The sequence below is a fragment of the Engystomops pustulosus genome, chromosome 2, assembly GCF_040894005.1.
Source record: "Engystomops pustulosus chromosome 2, aEngPut4.maternal, whole genome shotgun sequence".
Taxonomy (NCBI): Eukaryota; Metazoa; Chordata; class Amphibia; order Anura; family Leptodactylidae; genus Engystomops; species Engystomops pustulosus.
Genome location: NC_092412.1, coordinates 139,077,909 through 139,101,408, shown reverse-complemented (window position 1 = coordinate 139,101,408; position 23,500 = coordinate 139,077,909). Strand labels below are relative to the sequence as shown.

General features: G+C 41.9%; 1 protein-coding gene across 1 annotated transcript; it reads right to left on the bottom strand.

Annotated features, from left to right (window-relative positions):
- Positions 1-1,288: 1,288 nt before the first annotated feature.
- IL22RA1 (interleukin 22 receptor subunit alpha 1) lies at positions 1,289-22,352 on the bottom strand. Its single transcript, XM_072133086.1, has 7 exons — positions 22,175-22,352; positions 11,606-11,738; positions 10,979-11,172; positions 8,800-8,981; positions 6,183-6,321; positions 5,470-5,591; positions 1,289-2,417 (listed from the first exon to the last, which is right to left on the bottom strand). The coding sequence occupies exons 1-7, from the start codon at positions 22,215-22,217 to the stop codon at positions 1,659-1,661; spliced, it is 1,572 nt and encodes a 523-aa protein (XP_071989187.1). The 5' UTR covers positions 22,218-22,352; the 3' UTR covers positions 1,289-1,658.
- Between the last annotated feature and the right edge of the window lie 1,148 nt (positions 22,353-23,500).

The following is a 23,500-nucleotide window of genomic DNA, read 5'->3' as shown; positions in this document are numbered from 1 at the left end:
TTTAAGATGTTGCATAAAAAAAGAAGTTATGTCCCTTAAGGGGAAGCAGGCACCATATTTTCACATATACAACTACTGACAGGTTCCTATAGAGCTCCATTAACTGACACCATTCTTTTATCTAAAAATTGTTTCCTTCACAACCCCATAAATCAATTTTATCAGAAATCAGAGGGAGCGTGTCTTGTTTGGCCGACCCCTCCCATCTACTCCTGCCCATACCTTGTGCCTCCTCACTATTTAGCAGTTCATATCATGTGACCAGAGTGAGGTCATCAAAGGTCCTGTACCTTTTACATGGTCACAAGACATGCATGTGACACATATGTAATTTGCATACAAAAATGTTGTGGCTAATTTCAGTTGATATGGGGAGGAGTTGCAATTCTTTATCAACAGGCATTGTTAGTCAGGGAAGCAAAATTCTGATGACAGGTCCTCTTTGAGACCAGTAAGTATAAAAATGTGCTTAATATTCCCTGGTCATTAAAAGATTTTAAGACCTGGTCAGAAAGGGGTTTGCACAGTTTGCAAAAAAACAGCTAGTGGCAGGTTCTTATAGATTCCTATTGGCATATTGATACCCTTCTTTAGCTTAAAATTGTTCCCCTCATGTCTGCATATAAGCAGCTTTATCATTTTAGCCTCCTACCATTAGCAAACTTTACACCATGCATACTGTATATCTGATCATATGAATCACAGCATGCCTGCATGGTATTCAACTCCTCTCCCTCCTCCAAGGAGGCTGCTGTGATTTCATGTTATACAGATGTATACATGGTGTACACTTTTCTTTTATTATTCTGGTTGTCTGTAGACTCTGCTACAGAAATAACGTTTAGAAACCTTACAAAACTCTAGGGTGGAGTCCTAGTACCTTTAGTATTGTTGCATTGTACATCAATAAAACTGCAGGAGACAAGAAGGGGAACTCTATGAAACAGTAATGCCAAGGAAACATAAATATTTTCCTGAATATAATTTAAAGTAACTAAAGTAAACCGATCTGTCAAAAAGGGAAAGCTGATTAATACACATTGCTTAAAACAAGAAGAAAGGTTGTAAAAAAGGACATTTAAACAGTTTTAGTAAATAAAGTATACAACAAATTTTACTATATCATCTGAACTTCTGATACATGAGATTTAGATAAAGTTAAGTTTTATGTTGTCTCCAATTGCAGCTGCATAAATTTTTTCAATTCAGATTTTGATATAAAGGAGTGTCAAACAAGAGTAAAAAAAAGATCTACATAATAATAATAATTCTTTATTTGTATAGCGCACACAGGTTACGCAGCGCTGCACAAGCATGTCAAATTGGTCCCTGTCCCCAATGGGGCTCACAATCTAAACAACCTAACAGTATGTTTTGAAGTGTGGGAGGAAACCGGAGTACCCGGAGGAAACCCACGCAAACACGGAGAGAACATACAAACTCTTTGCAGATGTTGACCTGGGTGGGATTCGAACCCAGGACCCCAGTGCTGCAAGGCAGATGTGCTACTCACTCAGCCACCGTGCCGCCCTTCAGTTTTTCCACCACCTTTCAGCCCTTTATGTGCATATTAAAATAATGTTCTGTGAATAGTTACACAAGGGAATTCTTTCTCTGATCACTTTCTTTACATGATGTTTACAAGTGTCTAGAACATGTTATAGAAAGCATTGCTTTTTGTATACGTTTCTTGTGTCCAGAGTTTCTGTTGTAGAACTTTCCACAGGATTCTGTAGGATATATGAGCTTGTCACATGTACCATGGGTTCCTCTACTGGGTTACTTGTAAAACCATGGAAGTGTACTTCAGTAAGTAAAACTGGGGATTGTTCCTCAGTATGTTCCAACTGTCCAATGATATCCTCATTGTCTCTTACTGTCACACTTGATATTAATCCCATTGGAGCAATGCTACTGAGATCAACACTTGATTCTTCACAAAGTAAAGAAGAGGAGAAGAGATCAAATTTGAAAGGATTGTCAATAACAGCATTAGAGAGATCACCATCATAGTCTACCAAAGGCTGATGAGTATTTATCTGGAATTCTCCTTCAGAGTCAGAAGAAAGTTTGATGCAAAGATCTGGAGGAGTAATTTGAATGTATGTCCTCTGCAACACCTCAGCATAGGGTACTGAGGAGACCAAACTATTAGTAATATTCTGACGACAATGTGATGATTCCTGTGTATCAGCTGCAGAATCCTGTCCTTCTGTAATAGCTCCATGTAATTGACTTGCATATATTTGTAGTTGTGAGTTACCAGATATATCCTCCCAAGCTTTTCTTGATATGTCCTGGTGTTTTTGCTCATAATTTTTTATAAAAGTAGATGGACAAAATCCCACAGTGCAGGAGCTGATTATGTTATCCTTTGGCATGGCCATCAGAGACTGAGGTGTAGATTTCTTGATAACCTATGAAATGAGAAATGTGTGATTTAATTGAATGTAACCTTGAGAATACTTATTAAATATCAGAAATATTTTATAGGCTAGGTGCAACTAAACTATGCATGTAAGATGCAGTTCAGCCTTTTTACTATTGCTACTTTTATTTGAGAAGATTGAGGAAGGATGCACACGCCCGACAATCAGTAAGCGAAATTTTGAGGTTATATAACCTACAAGTGTCACTAATGGAATTATAATTTAGCAACCTGTTTAAACAGGACCTTTACACACCCCCATTAACCCCAACTCTTTGCATCTTTACATACTGTAAGTGTTGTTGCAGTGATGATGTCAGAGTTGGAGTTTTTATCTTTAGCTCCCACCATTCCCAAATTATGAAAATATCATTGTATTTGGATTTCTACTTTCAGATGATCAGTGTCAAGCTGTGACTGCGGCCCTGGGTTGTAGAAGACACCATACATATGACAGTAAAGAAATATTGTGAGTAGTAAAGAAAAATCCCAACTGCCACAGAATCAATGGAGCATACCTTATTAGAAGATGCAAATGACAGTAATGAACGTATATGCAACCTTTCAACAACCTTAGTACGTGAAGAGTAACATTGGGGCACATTTACCTTCCCTGGTGCTGCTGCGCAAAATCCATTCACGTGCACCACAATCCCCTTCTAAATACCTGTCCCAGCGGCACAATCCCCAAAAACGTCGGAAAACGTGATGGAAATGCGATCCGTGGATCCTTAGAAAGTAAGCCCCAGTATCTCTGGTTGTTATATAACATATATTCTTCATTGTTCAGAACTTTTTGACTTCTCTCTCCAAGCTCTGCGTGATTTTCACTTCTTACTGAGATGGAAGGTACAAACGTACTCTCACCCCTGATCACTGAACTTCATTTTATAGACCTCTATATAATGAGACACCTCTTCTGTTGTGCTTGCTAGCTGGACAAAAATCAGAAGGGATTTCAGAGTGAAATTAATTTTATAATTAAGAGAGCCTAAAAGGAGCCATGTAAGTGTACAAACAAAATACTTTCCTTACAAAAGGAAACATGTTTTTTAATTTCACCCTCTAATAATGTCTTATGGCGTTAGGAATATGTTTTGAAAGATTAGTGACCACAATTTAATGATTGATTAAATTATGGGCCGCAGCCAAAGAGCTTAAACGGAATAAGAAACAAAAAGACTCTATACCTCCGGCTTTTTCTCGCACGGCTCTGCTGTTGATATTTCATTTAAGGGGGGCTCTGCTGCAGCACTTAGACTAATAGACTAATTAGACTAATACTAGATTAATTGACTAATTAATATGGCACTCCAAACATATGCAAGTAATAGATAAATTATTGAAACATAAAATTTAATATCATTGTTCCTACATGTTTGGAAGCAGAACGGGGATTGTCAGGGCTATTCACTCTTTAGCCCAGGGCTGAAAATAAGAAAATTGCCTACACACTGAAACTGAGCTGCAGCACAGTGGCCAAGATCATACATCAGTTAATAAAGTCATGGTCGACCTAAGAAGTTCAGTGCCTGTGCCAATGCCATATCCAGAGGTTGTGTTTACAAAGAAAGAGGTATAAGTCTTACCAGCATTGAAAAGGGGCAGGGAGTAAGCCTGTCAGTGCTCAGACCATATAAAACATACTGTGGCACATTTACTTACCCGGAGTTTACCAGAAGTGCATTGTCCGACGATATCCTGCATGTGTTGCTTCCCCACTCAGGTCCGACAGAGTTCACCATCTTCCAATGTAAGTGCATTGAACACGACACAATTTTTAAGTTAAATCCTGTGGTTTGTCCGAATCAGTTGGATCGTCCGAGGCCCCCCCCGATTTCTGTCGCATGAAAGCCGGAGCGATTGCACCAAAATCTGATCACGTGCACCAAAATCTCCTTCTAAATACCTGTCCCAGTGGCGCGATCCCCGAAAACATCGGAAAACCGACGGAAATGCGATCTGTCGGCCCTTAGTAAATAAGCCCCACTGTATATAAAGATGGTGTCTAGTGGTCTGACCAAGGTAAAGTTATTTGACATTAAACATGTGTGAATACATAGATAAGTGTCTCTTGCCTACCATCAAGCATGGTCGTGGGGTGTCATATTTTGAACTGTGCAGTTCAGTGAGGGAACCATTTATGCTACATGTGCCCTGGCATACTGAATCTGGATGCATAGCAGTATTCCAATATGAATCAAACACACCTCTAAGGTGATGCCAAACACTACTTACAACACAATGAGGAGGGTAGCACAACCCAGAGTACAATTGAGCTGGTGCTGGAGTCATACTCTTGCCTTCCTCCCTCCACCTGTATGTCCGTTTGCCAGCATTGCTATTGGTGACCAGCACCTGAAACTTTACTACATTTGTCTTTTACCTCTTCTATGGTTACAGCACTTGCACTTTAGACATACACAGTTGTGGTTTGCACTTTAGCACGAGGAAACATTCTCCTCTTTTCTGATGCCAACTATTTATGTATATAGAACTACTTGGTTTTTCATATCCTTATGCTTTATGCTGGCATACATACCTGTTCATATATCATATTTTCTTTTGGACATACACACTTGTTCACTCAGAGTAATTGATAATAGAGTGTTTGGGTGGATTCATTAGACACTATTGAGTGGGTCACCAGGTGTTACTTCATGTACATTACATGCTTTAAGTGATTTTAAATGTATGTCTCACTGTTTCTCTGCTTTGTTATAGACGAGCTTTATTGGTGCATCTTGTCTTCTTGTTGGTTTACTTACCTCTAAGGTGATGATAATCTTGCTAAAGAAACTGAGAGTAAAGGCGCTGAATTGGCCAAGCTGGGGCAAGGACTTACAGTATACAGTACAATGCACAAAGAGCAACGCAGAACATTTTACCTTTACACAATGAAAATGCTTCTGGTGTTCAAGACAATCATTGTATTGAGTAAGGAAGAAAGGGAGATTGCAACAAAGAAACAATGTCCTCTGCTAAAATAAATCTCAAACATTTATAATAAATGCTTAACCATATTTTTGGCACATACTCACAAGAGAATTTGGTATGTTTACTCTGTGTCTTAGATATCTGTAACTCAGGAAAAATATCCCAACACCCAAGCCAGTGATTAAAAAGGCAACCAGACTTGCACTTAGGGTGACCAGTGAATAATCTGCAAAAAGAAAACTACATATTAAAATGTGGCCATAAGACAAAAATGTACACTTTACACATCTGTGCCAATCATTAAAGGGAACCCGTCAACAGCAAAAGACCTCATAAATCTCTTTTTTAAATGTCTCATTGTAGTAGCAACATCTAGAAAATCAACTTTGAAATGAGATGAAAATTGGCTATATAAGTCATGAAGGTGGAGAGGCCTTTACAGAGGTCTATCTCTCCCGCCTCAGAACACTTGCTCTGCTCAGACTGATATAATGGACCAGACATCAGGAAAGGCGGTTATTGATGACCCCACAGTAGATGTTCTGTCCGCCAATTTAAATCTTTCTTTAAATTAGATTTTCTAGGATTGTTCAGAATAAAATAAATAACGAATACCAGGCTCAATTTCGTACTGTCTATTAAAGAAGATTTACACTTTTTGTTTAAAAGTTTAAAAATACAATAAAATTCTATTTTATAAGAACAAATATGTAATTAGTATTAAGATATGTACTAAGGACAATGTGACAAAATATTTATCTGACTAGGCTACAACATAATAAATCCAGAAAAATAAAGAACATCATTTCTTGTTCACCTGGAAGTGTTTTCACTGCAAAAAATTGTAGATCACTTTTTCTTTCATTACTGATCGAAACATAAATGCTTCCATTATATTCTGTGTTAGGAGACAATCCATATACTTTAAATGTTCTGTCTCTTTGGGATTTTTGCCACTGAAATATAATAAAAAGAACATAGCCATTAAGTGAAATTTTCCATTAAAATCAGGCATGATAAACCAGGGACACTTACTCATACATCAAGGCACCGTGACTGTGGTAATCTTCTTATATTTGTTATCCGTGGCCTCCTTCCTTCTGTAATAAACTTTTAAAGTTATGGTAATGATCCAGAAGGGTTTGGGGAAGGGGGCCAATACCAGAGCCCCTCTGTGCTGCTGATTTAGAGGTTGTTTGTTACAGTGTGCAAGGAGCACTTTCCCCTTCCAATGTGTGCTGAAATTTCCTCTGCTGCAGTGAGATTACATCAGGTAGAGGAAGGTGAGAAGTGCTGGGAGAGAAGGGGGATGCTGAGACTCTGGTAATGCCCCCATCTAGGTTATTAGCATAATTTTAAAAGTTGATTCTAGAAGGAAGGATTCCATAAATAAATAGATTAGCACAGTAACAGTGTATTCCTGTGAGTAAGTGGTTTTACTATGCTTCATTCTGATGGTAGATTTCCTTTAAGTTAAAAAGTATTAAATATTCTCTTGCCAGATTAGTTAGATAAAGGAAGTTGGATAAAGTTAGATAAAGGAAGTTGACAATGCGTTATTGATATAATGAAACATCTTCTCATTTTTTTTAACATATATGTATTCCATAATTTTAATATTTTGATGTAGCAAGGCAATACAAAGTTATTATTGTTAGCTAAAGAAGCATTGCATTCTGGCATAGCGTTATGGTGGGCATTTATCAGGACTTTTACACCACTGAAGTGGTGTGGAAGCCGTAAAATATTCACAAATGCTAGCTTATTGCTAGCACCTGTGATTATTTTCTCCTTAATGCCACCTCTATGCCAGGGGGACATGGAGAAGCCTGAAGGGGCATGGCAGGTGGGTGTGCACTAGTTGCAGCCATTGACTTCTTAAAGGCGAGAAGTCACTGACTGGGCTTATTTATAGGAGCATTGGTGTATGATAAATACCCTCCATCGTGTTAATCTACACTTTGTGCCTGCATTGCATTGAGTGAATAGTAATTTATTGTGTGCTTTTTACAAGCCCACTATAAGTTCTGTGTCGATATTTTGAATCAATCCAAAAAAAAAAACCTCTTAGGTTCCTGTTCAGTTATCTATAACGACCTATCAAAATGGGCTAGGAATATTTGTGGTTCAGACAACTGTGCTATTTCAGACAGTCCCCAACTTACTGACAACTCCTAGCTACAGAAGAGCCTCTGACCACTGTGAAGCTCTGGTGCAGCTCTCTGGATGCTGGTCATTTACTGAACTTTAGCTCTAGTCTTAAGTGAATGACAACCCTGGGCTTTGCACCCAATTACTGTATATTATATTTGTTGTGCTGCTTTGCTGCCTTCTCTCTCATATATATATATATATATATATATATATATATATATATATATATATATATACACAGACACACCTGCGTGTCCCGACAATAATACGAGACAGGTGACGGAGATACTGGAGAGGCTACACTCTCCCAGTAGCCTCGCCAGTTAATTTACATTTTCCTTTTTTAAAGGTTTTTAAAAGTTAGATTAAATTTTAAGATTGGTAAAATAAAGATTGGGGCAATTTAGGTAAGAGGAATCTACTGTATTATACAGCCTGCCCCCATGTATTCTACAGCCTGCCCCAAGAAGTATACAGCCTGCCCCGAGAAGTATACAGCCTTCCCCCCATGTATTATACAGCCTGCCCCAAGAAGTATACAGCCTGCCCCAAGAAGTATAGCCCTCAGTATGCCTAGCGGATAATAAAAAAATAAACTTCATACTCAACCTCCGACGATACTCACCTTTGATGCTTAGTGGCGGCTCCCGGTCCTCGGCGGCGGCTCCTGGTCCTCGGCGGCAGCTCCCGATCCTCTGCGGCGGCTTCTCTCTTCTATCTTCACTTGCCGGCAGTCGCGTCCATGTGACCTGCCGACGGGCGCACAGTGCGATGCGGCGGGGTCGCCGCTGATGACGTCATCAGCGACGACACCGCTACATAATATTGTGCGCCCGCCGGCAGTCGCGTCTGTGCGTGAAGATAGAAGAGAGAAGCCGCCACAGAGGATCGGGAGCTGCCGCCGAGGTCCAGGAGCCGCCGCCGAGGACCGGGAGCCCGCGCCGAGGTTCCGGGAGCCGGAGGGTGAGTATTAATTTTTTTTTAATTATTATTGACTCGTGTATAAGCCGAGATGAGGTTTTTCAGCACATTTTTTGTGCTGGAAAACTCGGCTTATACACGAGTATATACGGTACCTTAAAAAAGGTACAGTACTACTGGCTAAATCATATGCTCACTCAATTAAAGAGGTGTTGTAGAAAGTGGTCTCCAGCAAATACTGACTAAAAAATCTGCATAATATTTCCCCCCACTGCTTACATATCCACTTACATGCAACCCTGTAATCTGTCAATATCCAACTAGTATTTACACCCACTGGTAACAAATCTACCACTTACAATGTCTTGTTTCTCAGGGTTGAAAAAGTTTAGATGATATTCAAAATGGACATCCCTGTAAAGATTTTCCACTGTCATGTGCTTCTTGTCTCTACCCCTTACAGGTACAGAGAGTGATGGAATGAAGATTGTTATGGAATTCACATGCGGAATATAGTTCAATGTAGGTAAATCCAAATATGCTGCAGAAAAGAGAAGAAAAATGAAATGTCATTTAAATTATTATTTACAAGACCTCATCCAAAGCCCAAACAACAACTATTAAATGTCATATTTGAAATGCCTTTGGGGCTACTTTACTAAGGGTCCCGCGGATCGCACTTTCATTAGATTTTAGAAATTTTGGTGATTTGCGCCGCTGTGACAGGTATTTAGAAGGGGATTGTGTCGCACGCAATCGGATTTTGGCTTTCATGCGCCAAAAATCGAGGGGCGGGTCGTCGGACGATCCGACTGATTCGGACTGATGCATGGGATTTAATATTCAAATTGTGTCGCAACCAATGCACTTACATGCACCGGGAAGAAGAAGGTGAACTCCGGCGGACCTGAGCAGGGAAGCAACAGATGCAGGAAATTGTGCGCACGATCTTTGTGAATTGCGCAGGAGTGCATGATCGTCGGACACTCCGTATTTCAGGAACTCCTGTGGCCGGGTAAGTAAATGTGCCCCATTAACAACTTGGCCCTTTTTGTTTTCGTGATTCTATTTTTCACTCCCACATTCAAAAATCTATAACTTTTTTTTTTTCAATGTACAAAGCTGTGAGTGGACTTGTTTTTTACATAAAAAAAAATGTACTTCGTGGTGATGGTATTTATTGTTCCATGTCGTGTATTGGTACATGCACTCCAAATGACACATCTGCTTTATTCTTTGGGTCAGTACAATCACAGGGAATTTATATAGGTTTCATTGTGTGTTAACACATTTTAAAACAATTAAAACCTTCTGTACAAAAAACATTTCTTAATTTTACCACCTTCTGACGCTAATAACTTTTTCATTCTTTGCTGTACAGAGCTGTCTGATAATCCATTCTTGCAGGGCAAGCTGGTTCTGTATGACATACTGATCTCTTTCTATAAAATTTTTATGTGAAAAAGCGTGATTCACACATCTATTTTCCGTTACGGGGTTCAATGCCAAGAATAATCGTTAATATATTATTATATAAATATATACTATTATAGCTTGCTACTTTTGGGGCTTGGCGATACCTAACATGTTTGTAATTTTATTTGTTTATTTTTATATCAGTTCTAGAGAAATGGGGGTAATTTGAACTTTTATTTTTTATGTTTTTCACTTATTTTTAAATAAAATTTCAGACCCCTATTTTTCAGACCCCCAATGGTACTTTAGCCCTAGGTTGTCTGGTCGACCCTACCATATACTGCAATGGTACACATACACATCGGATGGAAAAACGAAAACTAAAAACTAATGTATATACTGCAAAATATATAGGAAGAAGACAATAAATAAGGTGTGTATCTTGTCTGTGATCATTGAGAATCGTTCACCTGAGCCCTGTTGGGAATTGCATCTTACATGCCCACATTTAACTGAGGTCAAAATTCAAGCTGGCCTACTAATAACAGTGAAAACCAGCTTTCTGCTTAGTTTCCTGCCTGATGTGTTTCAGAGTCACAAAGGGATCTAAGGCAAAGATTTGCAGACAGTGTAACTAGATTGGGTACATTGGTACTTCTGTCAGCTTTCATCACATGGAGGAGCATGACTGAAATGGAGGGACTGATAGGGAATAGAGGAGATCTTCTGCCTCACTATTCTATGTAGGAGAATTCTGCATCCCCAGATTTGCACAGCCACAACTCTACTGCTAGCATACACAGAGCAGTTGGAACACATAGAAAATTAGTGGATACAATGGACGGTTTCACAGCTATACAGCCAATGAAAACATCAAGTGGAGACGCTAAACTGAGGAGGATAGCATAGAAAATTCTGGTAAATAAAGTAATAAGCAAAGTTATCCTACGTCCCAAGAGCTAATGATTTGTGAAAAAAACAACAGAGTTATGATTTAAGTTATCAGACTTGGAGCACAAAGCATAAAAATAATTATTAGAAATGTATATACAAACTTATACTTCAACTTATATATCATGATGATGTATCAAAGTTTCACTTTTGCTTCTTAGAAATACTTACTATCATCTCTTGGATTCAGTCTTTTTGATATAACCCAATCAGAGATACAATTTGGTGACAATGCCTGGACTCTACCGAAATACTGGTTTTCCATAAAGTCTTCTTCATCACCAGTAATTGCATTTGTCAAATTACAGTAGCCTTTAGAAATATTTTGACAGCCATGAAGGACCAACCATTCTATTTGTCCATATCTGCATAAACATAACAACACAATTTAGAAACTCCAGGTTGAATTTGCAGTTGGCATTACTGCCCCGAATATGAAATGATCTTATAAAAGTTTACGTAGATCTTGTGTTACGGCCATATTATCGTGTACCAGCCATACTAAAATGTGAATTACAGACATTGACCCCAGATTTATATTTATACTCAGATAAGATGACAAGTACTTGATTATTGTGACAATACTGATAATACTGGGACCTCCACTAAACCAGTATGACTAGATCAGTGGTCATAGTAGTGGTACTTTTCATAGACTCACAGACTATCACATGTGTAGTTTAGGACAGATTTACTGTAAGTGGAATTGGTGGAAATGGCACAAGAATAAAACAACAAATGCTCATAGTGTAATGAAAGCATGTTATAATTACTCGCTACCATAGTTAATATACTTACCGCTTGTATTGGACATTAAATGATACATTCGGTGGCAGATTATCATTGTCCCAGTGTAACATGTATTGAAAATTTGTTGCAGTAAAGGTCACATTGTAGTTAGTGAAGGTAAGGCAGCTTTGACAACTATGCACTAGAATAAATAAAGTATATTATTATTAATGGTAATATTAGCAGTAAAGGACATAGGTGCAGTGTTAAGTGTTAAGGTGTGTGTGAAGGAGACCAAAAACTGATGTTCTGTTAGTTGTAACAAATATTTGCAAATAAATTATTGTATGCACTGATTTCATCATTACAGATATACAAGTATTTCTACCATTTCCCTGCTTATAGGTCCTATTTTGCCACCGCATCAAGTTAGGGGATCACTGCACATAACCATCTGTACTGTGAAACAGAATAAACTTAAACCAACATTTCAAACATTATGTGGCTTTGGATGATTTCTTTCAGGTACTAGAGGGTGCTTCTGCTTCTATCAAACACAACATGGTCCGGTCCTTCATCTTTTAACATTACAAATTGGACACTTAATCTAGTCAGTGTTTACCTTTTTGGCCATCAGCTGCAATCTCCTCTAACCCAGTTTCTTTATTAATTCTCCTATTCTGCTATTGTGGAAGTGATAGGAAAAGGGTAAAAGACATCTACCACTAGGGTGAAGGGTTGAAAACCAAGCCCACGTACATGCTGGTGTGTGTCTCGCTAGCATCTGCTCTTATGTTAGCTTCCTTGCTAGCCTTGGTTTAAAAAAAAAGATTTTTAAAATTATGCAAATTAGCCATTAGTGGCTCTGGGCTCCATATTTGTTAATCGAGCCTGGAGCCCCTTGGGCTCATTTTGTAATTTTACATCTTTTTTCCTTAAAAACAAGGGCATAAGAAGTTCAAAGAAGAGTGGATCCTACCAGAGGGCGCACACGTCAGTGTGCTTGGTTTACAATTCTTGATCATGTTGGTAGATGTCCTTTAAATTTACCCTTACCGAAAATTGGAATGTACTTAACCGCTTCATTACCGGACTGTTTACCTCCTTTCTTACTAGGCCATTTTTCAGTTTTAGCAGCAGATCTATTTGACTGCAAATAACTATTACATTTCTAACTCAACATGTATGTATTTATTTTTTAGGATCACATTAGACTATTGTGTTATGCAATGAGATGATATATTTAATGATATATATATATATATATATATATATATATATATATATTTAAAACCATCTGGTTTCTGATTGGGTTTTATCCTGTGATTTTGCTGCAGCAAAAGCAAGAACTCAACCTTTGCAGTGCAAAGCCTGAATTCTGCTCCGGAATAAGCAGCAGTTAAATTACAAGTAGAGATGAGCGAACATACTCGTCCGAGCTTGATGCTCGTTCGAGCATTAGCGTACTCGAAACTGCTCGTTGCTCGGACGAATACTTCGCCCGCTCCAGAAAATGGCATCTCCCGCCGTTTTGATTTTTGGCGGCCAGAAACAGAGCCAACCACAAGCCAAGAGACTCTGCACTCCACCCAACATGACGTGGTACCCTTACACGTCGATAGCAGTGGTTGGCTGGCCAGATCAGGTGACCCTGGAATAGACTAGCCCCTGCCTGCACTGCTCGGATCATTCTGTGTCTTGATGCCGCTAGGGAGAGAGCTGCTGCTGGTCAGGGAAAGCGTTAGGCTGTTCTATTAGAATAGTGTTAGGCAGGAGTGATTCTACAAGAACCCAACAGCCCTTCTTAGGGCTACAATAACGTTTTATTTCCCTTTTTTTTATTTGCTTGTGGCTGGGCTTGCTGGCATTAGTAGTGCAGCTAGTACCATATTGTGAGGAATTTGCAGGGGGACTTGCTACCATTGTGTTTAGCTCTTAGTGACACGCATATCCACCTCAAACACCGAAGTGGGACAATTTATTAGGGGTTTGAGTAGAATTAGGCAGAGTCTGCTGATTTTTTTTTTTTTTAGCTGTATTTCATTTTATAGCTCAAACTCCTCTTGCAAAGCAGTGTGCTCTCATTGTAGGCTACAAAATAGCCATAGGAGAACCCCAACGGCTTACTTAGGCCTACAATAGCGTTATATTTCCCTTTTTTTTGTTTGCTTGTGGCTGGCCTTGCTGGCACTAGTAGTGCAGCTAGTACCATACTGTGAGGAATTTGCTGGGAGACCTGCGACCGTTGTGTTTAGCTCTTAGTGACACGCATATCCACCTCCAACACCGAAGTGGGACAATTTATTAGGGGTTTGAGTAGAATTAGGCAGAGTCTGCTGATTTTTTTTTTTTATTTCATTTTATAGCTCAAACTCATCTTGCAAAGCACAAAATCCAGTTGTGTGCTGTCAGTGTAGGTTAGAAACTAGCCATAGCAATAGGATAGCATCGTTTTGTTAAAAAAAATAAAAAACTAAAAAAAAATAAACACAAAAAAATTTTTTTTTCAAGTTTAATTTGGAAAATGTTTAACCCGAGGGCTAGGGGTAGAGGACGAGGGCGTGGACGTGGGCGTCCAACTACTGCAGGGGTCAGAGGCCGTGGTCCTGGGCGGGGTGAGACACCACCTGCTGATGGGGGAGCAGGGGAACGCCGCAGAGGTACACTTCCTAGGTTCATCATGTCTCAAGTTACTGGGACTCGTGGTAGAGCACTGCTGAGGCCAGAACAGTGCGAAGAGGTGATGTCGTGGATTGCGGACAATGCTTCTAGCCATTTGTCCACCAGTCAGACTTCCACGCAGTCCACCCATGTCACCGAAATCGGCACTCCTCCAGCCCCTCCACCTCAGCCTCCTTCCCCCCAGTCTGCCCCCTCCCACCAAAATTTGGCATTTGAACCGGCATACTCTGAGGAACTGTTTTCTGGACCCTTCCCACAGTCACAAACCACTTGTCCTGCTGCTGCTGAGCTATTTTCCGATGCCCAGGTTTTCCACCAGTCGCAGTCTGTGGGTGATGATGACATTATTCACGTAGTGGAAGAAGTGTGTAAAGAGGTGTCGGATGATGAGGAGACACGGTTGTCAGACAGTGGTGAAGTTGTTGTCAGGGCAGGAAGTCCGAGGGGGGAGCAGACTGAGGGATCGGAGGATGATGAGGTGACAGACCCAAGCTGGGTTGATAGGCCGGGTGAACACAGTGCTTCTGAGACGGAGGCGAGTCCTATAGCAGAACAGGTTGGAAGAGGCAGTGGTGGGGCCAGACGGAGAGGCAGGGCCAGAGCTGGTGCATCAGCGCCAAATGTTGCCCGCAGTCAAGCTCCTGTGGCGAGGGCTAGATTTTCAGAAGTCTGGAGGTTATTTAAAGAAACACCGGATGACCGACGGACTGTGGTGTGCAACCTTTGCCAAACCAGGATCAGCAGGGGTTCCACCACTACTAGTTTAACTACCACCAGTATGCGCAGGCATCTGAATGCTAAACACCCCACTCAATGGCACCAAGCCCGTTCACCTCCGGCCGGGCACACCACTGCTCCTTCCCCTGTGTCATCTGCTAGTCAGCCCCCTGCCCAGGACCCCGGCCCAAACACCTCCCGTGCAAAAACCCCATCTTCGCCTCCACGATCCTCCACAGCATCCACCAGCGTTCAGCTCTCCATACCCCAGACGCTGGAGCGCAAAAGGAGGTATAGCGCAACCCACCCACACGCCCAAGCCCTCAACGTCCACATCTCCAAGTTGCTTAGCCTGGAGATGCTGCCCTATAGGCTGGTAGAGACCGAGGCCTTTCGAAACCTCATGGCGGCGGCCGCCCCTCGGTATTCGGTCCCCAGCCGCCACTACTTTTCCCGATGTGCCGTCCCAGCCCTGCACAAGCACGTGTCAGAGAACATCCTCCGTGCCCTGACCAACGCCGTTTCTGACAAGGTCCACCTGACCACGGACACGTGGACGAGTGCTGCCGGGCAGGGCCACTATATATCGCTGATGGCACATTGGGTTAACTTGGTGGAGGCTGGGACCGCGTCTGACCCTGGGGCTGGTCATATACTGCCGACGCCGAGTATTGCGGGGCCTACATCGGTCTAGGTCTCAAAGGCCTACTATGCCTCCTCCTCCTCCCACCCCTCCTCCACCTCCTCCTCTGAATTACCATCCGTGGGCATGGCGCCATCAGTCGGTAGCTCTAGGCACAGCAGCAGTGCCATCGCTAAGCGACAGCAGGCGGTGCTCAAACTGCTGAGCCTAGGCGATAAAAGGCACACCGCCGAAGAGTTATTACAGGGCATCACGGCGCAGACTGATCTGTGGCTGGCACCGCTGAACCTGAAGCCAGGCATGGTTGTGTGTGACAACGGCCGTAACCTGGTGGCAGCTCTGCAACTCTGCAGACTGACACATGTGCCATGCCTGGCCCATGTGTTAAATCTGATAGTTCAGCGTTTCCTCAAGACATACCCCAATCTGTCTGATTTGCTCACGAAGGTGCGCCGCATCTGTGCGCATTTCAGGAAGTCCAGCACAGATGCTGCCACTCTCAGGGCAGCGCAGCGCCGCCTCCAACTGCCCGCTCACCGACTGTTGTGCGACGTGCCCACGAGGTGGAATTCAACACTGACCATGTTATGCAGAGTTTACCAGCAGCGCAGAGCGATTGTAGACTGCCAGATGTCAACTTCCACCAGAACTGGTAGTTAGGTCAGTCAGCTTCCTCAAGTCTACAATGAGGAGTGGACGTGGATGTCTGATATCTGTCAGGTGCTGAGTAACTTTGAGGAGTCAACACAGATGGTCAGTGGTGATGCCGCCATCATCAGCCTCACCATCCTGCTGCTTGGCCTGTTGAAAAACTCTCTGGTCAGCATGAAGTCGGAAGCTTTGCGCTCGTCACAAGAGACGGGGGAAGAAGATTCCCTTGTTGATAGCCAAAGCACCCTTAGGTCTGTTTCTCAGCGCATATCGGAGGAGGTGGAGGTGGAGGAGGATGAGGAGGAAGAGGAGGAGAATGTTGGCGAGACACAAGAGGGGACCATTGTTCAGTCCTTCACTGTTCAGCGTGTATGGGCAGAAGAAGAGGAGTTGGGGGAGTTGGAGGAGGAGGAAATGGACAGTCAGGCCAGTGAGGGGAGTGAAATTTTGCGCGTTGGGACTTCATGCTAAGCTGCCTATCCCGTGACCCTCGTGTTCAAAGAATTTATTCCAGCACCGATTACTGGGTATTCACTCTCCTGGACCCACGGTACAAGCAAAATCTTTCCACTCTCATCCCTGGAGAGGAAAGGAGTGTGAGAATGCATGAATACCAGCAGGCCCTGGTGCACAAGCTGAAACAGTATTTCCCTTCTGACAGCACTAGCGGCAGAGGGCGTACTTCTGCGGGACAAGTAGCGAGGGAGAGTAGGCGACCAGGCAGCTTGTCCAGCACTGGCAGGGGTACGCTTTACAAGGCCTTTGCCAGTTTTATGTCACCCCAGCAAGACACTGTCACCTGTCCCCAGTCTCGGCAGAGTAGGGCTGATCTTTACAGAAAGATGGTGAGGGAGTACGTAGCTGACATACCATCGGCCTAAATGATCACACAGCTCCCTACAACTACTGGGTTTCAAAGCTGGACATGTGGCACGAACTGGCGCTGTACGCCTTGGAGATTCTTGTCTGCCCTGCCGCTAGCGTGTTGTCCGAGCGGGTTTTCAGTGCAGCTGGTGGCATCGTCACCGATAAGTGTACACGCCTGTCGACTGACAGCGCTGACAGGCTGACGCTTATCAAGATGAATAAAGCCTGGATTTCTCCGCATTTCCATTCTCCACCAGGTGAAAGAAGCTGAACCTGAATAATGTAAGCACTCCTCCTCCTCATTGTCCTCCTTCTCCTCCTCTTTGTACACTATAGCAGAGGAAACTGGCAATTTTTTTGCCAGGGCCAACTGGCTCTGGCTATAGTACTCTATGTATTTAATTTTTCTGGAGGGCCAACTACCCTGTCCTCTGTTTTAAACAATTTTTGGGAGTGCCACATACAGGCACTCAATCTATGTAATTTTTCTGGAGGACCAGCTACCTGCTCCTCTGGTTTGAAAACTTTTTTGGACTGCCACATACAGGCACTCAATTTATTTAATCTTTTTGGAGGACCAGCTACCTGCTCCTCTGGATTGAAAACTTTTTTGGACTGCCACATACAGGCACTCAATCTATGTAATTTTTCTGGAGGACCAGCTACCTGCTCCTCTGGTTTGAAAACTTTTTTGGACTGCCACATACAGGCACTATCCTAATTACATTGTCTCCATAGCAGCCTCCACACGTCGTCTTTTTAGCTGCCTTCACACGTTGTCTCCATTGCTACCTCCACACGTCATCGCCATAGCTGCCTCCAAAAGTAGTCCATATAGCTGCCTCCATACATGGTCCCCTTATCAAACGAGCTGTGTCAGGCAGAATTTTGGGTTGTTTTCATGGCTTCCACATCAAACGTGTTAACTTTGTCGCCACCCTGCTGTGTAATCCACAAAATATACTGGCAAACTTTTATCATTTACCAATATTATTTCAGCGCTTCTTGCGCATCTGTTTACATTCCCCTCACCCGCCATATCCTAAACTTATAAGAACGCTACTACACTTGATCTTATACAAAAGGTTCTTAGAAGTGCTGTTTGGGGAGTAGCCTAGAGACAGGGGCTTGGATTGGCGAAAGCTCGCCTGGCAGCGGAGCGCCAGCTCCATCCCAAGATCCAACTAACATAGTTTTAACTGCAGCACCTTTAATCTACTACTAGTTCACTGCCTCCATACATGGTCCCCTTATCAAACTAGCTGTGTCAGGCAGAATTTTGGGTTGTTTTCATGGCTTCCTCATCAAACTTGTTAACTTTGTCGCCACCCTGCTGTGTAATCCACAAAATATACTGGCAAACTTTTATCATTTACCGATATTATTTGAGCGCTTCTTGCTCACCTCCTTTGGTTCCTCTCTGCCACCCATTGGTTTTAAGCCTGAGTCCATTTGGGGTATGTTGCCAAGACACTCTCTAGCCTGCCGCTGCTGCCGCTGCCTCTGCATGCCGTCCCCTATAGTGTCAGGGTCAATTATTGGATGTTTTAGATGCTATCTAGCCTCATTCGGTCACTCTGTCATTGCCATGCTGTTGCCCATAGTTTTGGCATAATGGTGCGATTAAGCAGCCTCAGAGGCATCCATGCATGCTGCCCCTGCTGTTTCCTGTCCATTTCCGTGGTGTTTCCATCCTTTTCTGAGGTTCCCAGGTGCTTGGCCAAGCTTCCCTTTGCAGATCCATGGTCCCCTTGAAAAATGCTCGAGTCTCCCATTGACTTCAATGGGGCTCGTTATTCGAGACGAGCACTCGAGCATCGGGAAAAGTTTGTCTCGAATAACGAGTACCCGAGCATTTTAGTGCTCGCTCATCTCTAATTACAAGCCATACACCATAAATTATTTTGTCTTCTGCAGTGTGTGTATGGGATTTACTTCACAACTGAAGACAATTAGTAAATCATGGACTGTGCAGTGTCCTCTTTTACGGACCGATCATGTTCAATGAAGGGGACTCTGAGTATCTGAGTGTCATATGTATGCAAGGAGTCCCTTCTTACTCATAGACCACCGAACTATAATCCTGATAAAAATTTGACGCTGGTGTCTTGCAGGGAAACTGGGAGTCCTAGAATCAAATATAGCTGTGATGCATGGAGTCTTGGCCATGGCACTGATTGTTCTGTGAAACAGCCATGAGTTTAAACCCTTATGATTTTTACACAGAAAATCCAAGTGTAATGCACATTATGTACCTCAGTGTTAACCCCACAGCTGTTCCGCAAGCATCAGAAACACGTCCCAATAAACTTGCTTCTGATGTGTACACTGTCTTCCACAGCTGGGGATGGAGCTCAATCTTTGCATTGCAGAGATTGCTACTGAATTACGCTACAGATTTACCACAAAATGCCATACAGCAAATCCACATTTAATATGGAATACATGAGACATGCTGACAATGTTAAAGGGAAGGGGTCATACCTATCAACCGCCCCAGGTCCAGTACGACAGTCCCAGTTTTCAGTCTCTGTCCCACCCGTGTGTGTGCTGGGACACCAGATCTGTTGGCATCCACTGGACACTGACAGAGGTGATTATAGTGACAGTGCAGGGAGCTGCCGGCTGCACTTTCACGGTTTCTCTGGTTTTGCTGTATGTAGCAGAGCCGGCAGGTGCCTGGTGATGATCTTATCTCTGCCTGCTGGCTTCACTGCTCATACAGTACAAGAGAGAGGAGCTGCTGCGAGGGAATGGGAAAGGTGAGTATCTAGAGTAAAGGGTAGAACAAAAGATGTGGCTTAGGACAAATAAATTTGTCCCACTTTCTCTCCTACAAAAGTTGGGAGGCAGGGCCTAGGTGATTTTACAGTTTTATAAAGTTTACTAAAACGTAGTAATTATTCTTGATGATCATTGTGACTTGCAAACATCCCCCATGGTAGGAGAAGCACACAATACTTGTCATATCAGGTGACAATAAATGTTTCACATGATTTCTGATTGAAGGTAGTGAGCTCTCACAGCTATGCAGTAACCAAGAAAATTATAAGAAAGAAAGCAAAAAACTTATGAAAAACTGGTTTTCACTTGAGTCTCCCTCCTATTCAAATGAATCTTAACTTTTCAGCTTTTATTATGTTTCTTTACATTCTGAACATATATGCAGTTTTATGTCACACTAATTGTACAGTCCCAGCTCTTCAACAGTAATGAAAGCTGGTGAATGGCCCAAATTAAAGAGCTCTCCTTTTATTGTTACATGAGTCATATTAGAGAGAGATTTCTCGATTTTACAGTCCAATGGACCCTTGGCAACATGACTGCAAGTGGTACCTGGTTTTCACCACAGCCTGCCGCAAAGCAGGTTGGACTTGCTGTGGCGTGGTACCACCAGGTCGCTCAACAGGCAAAACTTTGTCCGCAGTGTTGTCCAAGGCTAGGTACAGAGATGTAAGGCAGAATTATGGTTGAGGACAGGCAGTAGGTCGAGACAGGCAGCACAGAATCGAGGTCAAAGGCAGAGCAGAAGGTCAGGACTGGCAGCAGAGGTGCGTAGTCAGAAATGGAACTGTGGTCACGACGGGAATTCACCAAACCAACACAGAGCATAGAGAACAAGCTTTTCACTAAGGCACAAAGATCCAGCGGGAAATATGGGAAGAGGCTGGCTATTTATCAAATAAGCAGGTAGTTAGCGCCAATTAGTGGTGTGATGGCTCTAAATGTCGCAGAACTGGCGCGCATGCACACTAGAAGGCTGGAACGCACACGCTGGATGCCGCCAGTCGATCGTGGAGAGGTGAGTGAGACTGCTGGCTGGAGGAATGTTGACTTTATACATTATTAGAATTGCACAGGCAATGAAACTATGTGCCACAGTGTTCAATGTAACAACTAATACTATATTATTCTATTTCAATCCACAAAATAAATACCATTAAAAAAGGACAGAATTGCAGATTTGTTTTTATTGCTCCCAAAACGGCCCTACTAAAAAAAATTCATAAAGTTCTCACAGTCCTAGTAAAAAGTTCTGAAAGGTTATATCTCTCAGAATATGGTGACAAAACGTGAATGCTAGTCAGTTAGTAATTAAACAATGCAAAAACTTGACCTTTAACTATATTGATTAAACTCATTGATTGAGATCTTGTAGTCAACATGGGTAGGAATGGGCTATCTTTCTCATCCGATCAGGCCCGATAGTTTATATGGCAACCAGTGGCTTTGCATTGAAGCCTCTTGGTCTGCCATGCACATAATTTATATTATAAATTTATATAAAATTATAAATCTATTATAGAAGCAATCCAATGATCACATATTGACATTCCATAAAGGAACTAAAAACGTAGTGAAAAACAACAACAATAAAGGGATAATGCACGTAAAGAATTCAAAATCAGTTTGTGCAAAAATAAAATACAGAGGTATCCCTGCATCCATAACATTTCAGCCAACTTCACCATTGCGTTATTTTTCCTGTATAGTAAGTGATGTAAAATGAATGATGGAAGACTAGCCAAAGAAAAAAGCAAAACAAGTCTTTAGAAGAAATGGAGCCAATAAAAACACACAACACCATCAGTGGAAAAATATTATTGGTCTTGAAAAAGATAATATAGAAACAAAAAACTATATATATTTTGTATTGCCATAAGCATATCAAAACAAAGGAATAAAGATATAGTGCTATTTTTTCTGCGTGGCAAGGAAAAGGTTCTCTCTAGGTATGTGATGAGAGAAAATTTCAAAAAATGGCTTGGTCATTGAGGCCTAAAATAGGCCAGTCACTAACGGGCTAAGGTTGCCAAACTGAAACAGAAGTTGCGAAACAGCTTATTTTATCACTCCCCCAAAAATATTACTGAATTACATGTATTCTATAAATGTGCCATGTCAAAATTATAATTCATCACTTAAAATGATCATCACTTTATGATGAACACAGTAGGAAGTAACATTTACATCAATGCTAGGATTTGCCGCAATGTCTTGTGTCTCTATTTTTACTACTCTTCCTGAAACTGCTATTTCCCTCTACATATTCCCATGCTGTAATAAATTAAACTTACCTGAAATCAGGTTGAAGGCCAGGAATAGGTATGTTCCCTTCATCAGTCTCTAGAGACAGAGTTGATCAAACTGGTGGTCTATACACAGTTTGGATTTAAGGGCAATAACACCAGAGCTCTTGTTTATCTGGTAAGTTGTGTGCGATAGAAAATATCAGTGTCACTGATTTTTTTTCTATACCAGAAGGGAGTTTCCTGTTTCAAGGTTGTTGATGACTGAATTTACAACCTGAAAGTCAAGTCTTGTGAAATAGCCCAAATAGCTGCACACATGTATTAGGTTAGATATGTTTGCATGTGAAATAGTTAAGAGTCTCATTACGTGGTAAATTGATTTTGGACTTCATTTGACTTGTGTTTAAGCATATATTGGCCACTTCTATCAATATTGCACATAGAATTATTCAATATTGTTTAAAGGTTGTATTATCATCTGTCAAAATGAAATAAAATGTATCTAGCAGTGGTTTCAAGATGCAACAAATATGAGCACACAAAGTCAAACTGACTCCATTTAACCCTGGGATGCAGTGTATAAGGAGTTTAGTGCAAAAACTTGAACTCACTATATTAGGACTAAGGGTCCAAAGGTCAACATATTATAATAAAGTTTTTGTATATCTTAATAGTCAGAGGATGGATGTTAAAGAGGGCCCCTACATTTATGGAATAGCACCATTGGTTTCACAACTTTGCAACTTTTTCACGGCTTATATGTCAGAAAACATTTTGTAAGTTTGCTTTCATAAATATCAAACAATATGTGTGGAGGAAAGCCAATAATAGACATTGCCAATAGACAATGTGAAGCATTGTGACATTATCATGATATGGGGATGCTTTGCTTTTGCGGGGACTGGGAGATTGTCAGAGCTAAAGGGGAGATGAAATACAACAAAATCTTGGAAGAAAAAATTTTAGGGATTTGGCAGTTGAGCACAAGTTCATCTTCCAGCAGGACAACAACCCCAAGCATACAGCCAAAGCTACAATAAGATGATTTACATCAAAGCATATTCAAATAAAATGGTCCAGTCACAGTCCAGACCAAATCTCATAGAGCAGTGGTGGCGAACCTTTGGTACGGGTGCCGGAGGTGGCACTCGGAGCCATTTCTGTGGGCACTCAGACCATCACCCCAGGACAGAGTTCACCAAATAGGACCAAATCCAGCAAGTACCAGGCAGTACAGGTGTTGACAGAACTGCAATATCTTTGGAGGTCTTCCTGCTGGACTAACCATTTTTCCTCTACAGAGAAACCCTGGAGAGAAGCTACAACGAGAGTCTGAATTTGCTCTCCTTCTTTCAACTGTATTGGTGGCCT